The sequence below is a fragment of the Macrosteles quadrilineatus genome, unplaced genomic scaffold (genome assembly GCF_028750875.1).
Source record: "Macrosteles quadrilineatus isolate MER2022 unplaced genomic scaffold, UCM_ALF_1.0 Scaffold_5__1_contigs__length_97177068, whole genome shotgun sequence".
NCBI lineage: Eukaryota > Metazoa > Arthropoda > Insecta > Hemiptera > Cicadellidae > Macrosteles > Macrosteles quadrilineatus.
Window position 1 is genome coordinate 75,187,540 of NW_026542598.1, and position 7,425 is coordinate 75,194,964.

General features: G+C 34.0%; 1 protein-coding gene across 1 annotated transcript; it reads left to right on the forward strand.

The window, feature by feature from the left end:
* Positions 1–2,866: 2,866 nt before the first annotated feature.
* Positions 2,867–5,578, forward strand: LOC128993789 (zinc finger protein 665-like). The gene has a single exon (XM_054417798.1). The coding sequence runs from the start codon at positions 3,077–3,079 to the stop codon at positions 4,196–4,198; it is 1,122 nt and encodes a 373-aa protein (XP_054273773.1). The 5' UTR covers positions 2,867–3,076; the 3' UTR covers positions 4,199–5,578.
* The last annotated feature ends 1,847 nt before the right edge of the window (positions 5,579–7,425 follow it).

Consider the following 7,425-nt stretch of genomic DNA (forward strand, 5'->3'; position numbering starts at 1 on the left):
TATTTCACTTTTAGATAAGTCCAAATATATTAAACACTAATCACAGCACACCTGTGCACTGAACAACGTATAAATTCTCCAATGTTAAATATGTAAACATAAAAACCTTTATCAAAGTATTATAAACAATAAAAGGAATGGCAATGCCTTACTATCTTTATCTTTTGTTCGATACCCACACAATCTAACATAAAATATTAAGTTAATAATAATCGTACGTGCTATCTCAGGTATTCAAATGCCTCCCAGTTTGTCATTAGCAACACAATTACCCAACACATCATCCCAACATCACTCCCAACACATTACCAACACATTACTGTCATTAAAAGAAGGAACCCCAATAATCAATCCGCCAAAGCTGTGCAATGTTACTAGACTGACGATTCAAAAAATGACACCAAAATTGATTGAAGCAGTTGATTTATAGTTTAAAAGATAAATAGTCTTAATCCCAAGAATACTGATGATTGCATCCGAATTATCCTCTGAATTTAAGCAACTACAATTTCCTTTGTGTCTTGCTTTCGCAATCACCATCATAAGGCAATCGGGCAATGCATGGCTATCGTCGGGTTAAATTATTTAAAATTCATAGTTTTTCACATGGACAGCTGTATGCTACGTGCTCACCTGGTGGTAGGTACGCCTAAAAACTAATTTTTATTTTTGGTATGCACTTTTGTTATTCTTTGTAAAGAACAAATTACCATTTTTATTGACGTCACATTTCACCCGGGGGATGGTTTTCCGGGGGGGGGGGGGGGGGGGGTATTTTGCACCCACCTTTCTCCCAATGGTAGATTTTACAAACATTTGCAGTCATCAAATGCCTGGTAGTTTAAAACTCTAGTACAAAATTGACAACATTTCCACTGATGATGACAGTATTCAGAATTAGTACTCAACTGAATGTTTGAATAGTTTTAACATTTTCGAGGCTTCCACCACCCAAATTAATTTTAAAGGACAATCCCGTAGTCATACTGATACGAATCTTAAGCACAAAAGGATGAGGGTGAGAGCAATGGACGGACACTCCTGTACAGGGGATAAGAAAAGCTTAGAATCACCGAACTGGTATTTACAAAAGTATTGTGTACTGGCAACTCCTGTCATAAAAATGTTTACCAAAATTGTATTTATTGTATATTAATTATGACGGTTAATAAATGTCATAAACCGTCAAAGGGGTTTTTTTTATTATTCGGTAAAACAGTGTTTTTATCAAATAGAAAAAGAAAACATCACATATATTTTTTCTCACAACATAGCCTTATATTTTTTTAGTTTTATAGTTGTCTTTAACCTAGTTAATGCTTTAACTAACGTTAAAGTGATTTTTTTGTTGAGGTCTAGCTGTTTTACGTTTTCATTCTTTATTCTTTTATTACAAGTTGCAGTTTTCCTTGATTTCTAGAAACGGATTATCTATTTGATATTTGATACTATAAGTCTCCCATGGAAGCACTTCTACTTTTTTTTTGACAACAGATATACCTCTTGAGGAGGAGTTCTTTTGATTTAGTTTTTAAGACTTTTTTTATCGTCAATACTTCCCATTTCTATTATTAGAACCTCATTGAATACTTTAATACACATGAATCAAGGTCCATTTTTTGCTAGGCTGGATGATACTTGGTGTGCCTGTAGATTATTCTCCAGAGTTAGTGTCGTAGAAATGTGTTTTTGTAGTAGGAGAATACGTTGACCAAGTGGGCTGTTGCCAGAAGACTATCCCATATTTCTTGATGCTATGGAAAGAACTAAAATAGACTTTCGTGATTATATGTCTTGGTCAACTAGGTGCTGTAGACAAATCATAAAATGAAACTAAGCTTTGAGTTTTATATCAAATTTTAAACCTGTTTCTGCCATCTAAGGATTTTATGGATGGTAGCGTTGATACTTGATATGGTGCTTTAAGTGTCTTAATTAACAGCCATATCAATTATCTAGGCATCGTTAGTAAAGACCTTGAATTTATAATAATTTACATAAATATTTATAATTTAAAACAATAATGCAGAACGTTTACTGAATACACAGGTCTGCTGTGATAGGGGCAATTATTAAGTAAACTTTGTTAATTAAGTATTGAACAGTTTTCAGATGGATGATCAGTGTGTGGTTGGCTTTAAAGTGGTAATTCTCTTTTAAAGATATGTTTGGAACATACTTTTTGTCCCTATTATTTTTATGGAGATTATTAAATAGTAAAATCAATGTTACTAGTATCAATGTAAAACTGGATCTAGTATCTGATACCAGAATAAAAATAAAAAGTTACAAATTACAGTATGTAACCTACATATCTGTTCTTTGTTAAAAGCCTTGATCAGGTCTAAAGCCATAACAACGTTTAGACAGTGTTTATAATTCAGCAGATTTTATACGTATTTTAATTCACTTCCATCGACTTCAATGGCATTTATGAATCAAATTTAGGATTATTATGATGTTCTGGATCTAGTATTTATTTTTGTAAAGCCTTTAATGCATATTTTAAAGTAAATGAACAACATATTAACGAAAATATTTACAATAAATGTACATATCTAATCAAATTATGGGTGTTTTTCAGAAATTGCAATACACCTTGCCAGATATAATGGAAAGGAACTTCTATTCGGCGAAGTGAAGCTTATTGAGATCATCTCAGATACAATAGTACTTTAAGCAACAGCTAAAAAGGTTATTAATTTTCTATTACACTTAAATACAAATGGAAGTCAGCAATTCACTCTGTAAAATTAAATGTTAAATCATAATTAGTTATGTCCTTAAGTGTAATAATATTGTAAAATAACACATTAACAGATTATTTTAATTTACAATATGAAGTTGTATTTAAGACAAGGAAAAACAATCTCTAAAAAATGTCATAAAATATCTCATATTAATCACAAATTTTGAGGAAGAGAATTTCCTAAGTTTAATTATATACACTTAACATATCCTGAAAAAAGGAAATAGTATGGGTCTATAATACCTATTATTAAGTTCTTATCCTGATTATAGTTAGTTACTTGCTTGTTTGATAAGTTTCACAAAGTCAATAAGTGCAAAGTAAAAAATGTCTAAGATCACTAAAAATCTTCCCCATACGTGTCCAATATGTAGAAACATTTTTTCAGCTAAATGGAAAATGAAAATTCATATATATGGACACACGGGTGAACATCCCTTTAAATGTTTGACATGTGAGAAAACATTTGTTCAACGACGTCAAGTAAAGGATCATTTATTGTCACATTCTGAGAAGCGTCCTTATAAGTGCACTACATGTGGAAAATCCTTCAAAACCAATATCAGTATGAAGAGTCATGCATTGGTTCACACTGGAGGGTGGCGTCATAAGTGTACTGAATGTGAAAGATCCTTTACATGCCCAAGCCATTTGAGGAAACACCAATTTCAAGTTCATTTAGGAGAACGACCTCATAAGTGCACCATATGTGGGAAATCCTTCACAACCAATGGTATATTGAAGCAACATACACTCCTTCACACTGGAGAACAACCTCATAAGTGCACCATATGTGGAAAATCCTTTACAAACAGCAGCAATATGATGAGACATACATTGGCTCACACTGGAGACCGACCTTATAATTGCACTACATGTGGAAAATCCTTCACAACCAAAAGCAGTATGAAAATTCATGCATTGGTTCACACCGGAGGGCAACGTCATAAGTGCACTGTATGCGAAAAACCCTTTCCATTACAAAGCCATTTGAAAAAGCATTTGGAATTTACTCATTTAGGAGAACGACCTCATAAGTGCACCATATGTGAAAAATCTTTCACAACCTACACTGTATTGAAGAATCATACACTCCTTCACACTGGAGAGGGACCTCATAAGTGCACCATATGTGGAAAATCCTTTACAAATAATAGTAATTTGATGAGACATACATCGGTTCACACTGGAGAGCGACCTCATAAGTGCACCATATGTGAAAAATCCTTCACAACCTACACTGTATTGAAGAATCATACACTCCTTCACACTGGAGAGCGACCTCATAAGTGCAGTATATGTGGAAAATCCTTCACAGTCAAAAGGAGTTTGAAAATTCATACATTTTTTCATACTGGAGAGCGACCTCATAATTGCACTATATGTGGAAAATCTTTCACAACCAAAAACAATTTGACGAAACATACATTAATTCACACTAGAGAGTGACCATTTAAGTGCAATACATGTGGAAAATTCTTCACAAGAAGTGGTAATATGAAGAGACACATATGCGTTCACAACGGGGAAGGATAACCTTGCAAGTGCACTATATGTGGAACTACATATGGAAAATCCTTCAAAATCAATTGTGCAATCAAGCAATATAAATTTTGTGGCCTCATAATTAATTGCACTATATGTGGAAAACCTTTCACAAAAATACCATATGGAGAAACATACATTGATTCACACGGGAGAGTGAACTCATAATTGCACTATTTTGTGGAAAATCCTTGACATCAAAAACCATATGGAACAACATACATTGATTCACACCATAGAGTGAACTCATAATTGCAATATTTTGTGGAAAATCCTTGACATCAAAAACCATATGGAACAACATACATTGATTCACACGGGAGAGTGAACTCATAATTGCACTATTTGTGGAAAATCCTTGACATCAAAAACCATATGGAACAACATACATTGATTCACACCGTAGGGTGAACTCATAATTGCAATATTTGTGGAAAATCCTTCACAACAAAATCTATATGGAACAACATACATTGATTCACACCGTAGAGTGTACTCGTAATTGCAATATTTGTGGAAAATCCTTCACAACAAAATCTATATGGAACAACATACATTGATTCACACCGTAGAGTGTACTCATAATTGCAATATTTGTGGAAAATCCTTCACAACAAAAACCATATGGAACAACATACATTGATTCACACCGTAGAGTGTACTCGTAATTGCAATATTTGTGGAAAATCCTTCACAACAAAATCTATATGGAACAACATACATTGATTCACACCGTAGAGTGAACTCATAATTGCAATATTTGTGGAAAATCCTTAACAACAAAAACCAACATTTATTCATACAGTAGAGTGACCTCATAAGTGCACTATAAGGAAAATCCTTCATAGCCAAAAAATATAATAAAGTCACATGCATTTGTTCATACCAGAGAACGTCCGTTAGAAATATAATTGAATGGAAAAAGAAATATACATTGGTTCATGCAGGAGAGCAACCTTGTAAGTCTACTCACAGAGTGGTAAGGAACAGAGGATACACTCCCTGGTACACTTAGGTGGTGTCTAGCACTATAGTCGAATAGATTATAGAATAGGACTGGCCTTTGAAGAAGTAGGGGTTGCGACGTTGCCACGTCGTTCTTGGCTGGTGAGCTGACTTTCACCTAGAGCGGCATCCCCCTTCCTCTTTCTTCCCACTTGTGGGGTAGTTCAGTTCAACACTTCAAATTAGTAATTTATTTGTTCTTGGTGGTAACTTGTATCGGTTAGTATTGTTATATTTTTATATGGTATGGAACACAAAGTTCATCCCATACATTATTATGGTTTGATTATTTGCTACACAATTATCTTTAAAATGGCTCAAACAGCTAACACATGCAGCTTTTTGAAAAATATATAAAAATAAAATTAATAAATATAAATTGAATCAATAAAACACAATAACAGTAAATTTGTATAACCAAACTATTTATATAGCAGTTCTAAAAATCTTCTAAAATATTGCTCAGCTTATTGTTTGATACATGAAACAAAATAAACATGGAAATAAAGAGGATAGAATCTTCCATATTAATTATCCATTTAAAATGGGGAGTCCACCTATGAGCATATTTTAATCTACATACGAGCACAGAAAACATACTACTATAACCCAGAATGCCAACCGCATGTTAAAAAGCATTAAGTGTTTTGAGAGAGCTTTGCCTGTCAATTCGTAGGCAGCGCCACCAGCGTTGCTATGCTGAGTGCATGGCAAAGCTGGTGGCGCCGCCTATGAATTGACAGGCAAAGCTTTCTCAAAACACTTCTCATGCTTTTTACCATGCAGTTGGCATTCTGGGTTATAGTAGTATGTTTTCTGTGATACGAGTGAAGAATGAGTGTAGAATGGAGTGAGATGCCTTGTGTAGCTTTGTTACTGGCCTGTTTCGAATTATAAGCACACTTTAAGGCAATTTCTTGACAAAACAAGAGTATATGCTCAAAACGCACAGGTCGGCTGTCGGGCAAAGACTGAGTGCGTGGCACGTCTTGGCAACAGTGGACAGTTTTCTGAAAGCAGATTGGATGCCGCTAGCTTGCCCTCACCCCACCCGACTCGAACTGGTTTCGGTCCTATTCTGTAATCTATTCGACTATAATACTGGTGTCTAGGCGAAATCCCATCATCACCCCTCTTGTGTACCACAACGCTCACGATGGAGAAAGACCCTGTGCGATAGGAATTTCTACATAGTGCTTGCCGGTCAGAATCAATCCTTAACAACACATATTAAAAACTAAGTTATATATTTTGGTTCAAACTGTAGAGCGATCTCTTAAAAAGTATATATTTACAATGCGGTGTTTATTTATTTGTTATTAATTTAGGGTGTTCTTTCATGATCCGTGGTACAAAGGTTCTTTTATGGCTCCATACTCGTCAAAGTATTTCGGTGATGACTTAAAAAAATGACATTGCTATGAATTTCAATGTCGTAGAATGTTCATCCTACTGCAAGGATTTTTCTGAATTTGCAAGATACCACATTCTTGATTGGTTTTAAAAGTTTTAAAATCATTACCAAACTTACATAAATTTTATTTAGTTGGTGAAATGACTAAAATTGGCACTACAGTTTAAACATTTTTTTACAATTAGAATTAGGCTATGATGGTGCACAAAAACATAGCAGTAATAATCACGTAAATTCAAACATTGCAAAGATACAAATCTCCATTGTTCATTCCGTGTTTTTATAAAATACTTAGTTGTATCTAGGACTGATTATTTATTTCGATAATTATTCTATAATTTGTTATATATATATTACAACTGACTACTTTAATGTAATGTTAGAGTACATTCCTGTATTATTATCCTAAGTGTGTGCTGCCTTGGTCCATAAAAGCCAGTAATGTTTAGTTTTTTTTGTACATTTTTCCATTTTGTGTAAATTAGAATAAATATATTATTTTTGGGTGTTAAGAATTGTTCATACAGTAGACTCCCTCTTATCCAGACACCTTTTAACTGGACATCGGTTTAACCGGACTAAAATCTGCGGAAATGACGTCTCTTTAATCGGACTATTTTAATCAGCTTATATGTTTAACCAGACTAGATTGGCAGGAAGTTGGCGGTACTAAAAAGGACTGTTCTCTTGGGAAAGATTTGAGACCTGTGAT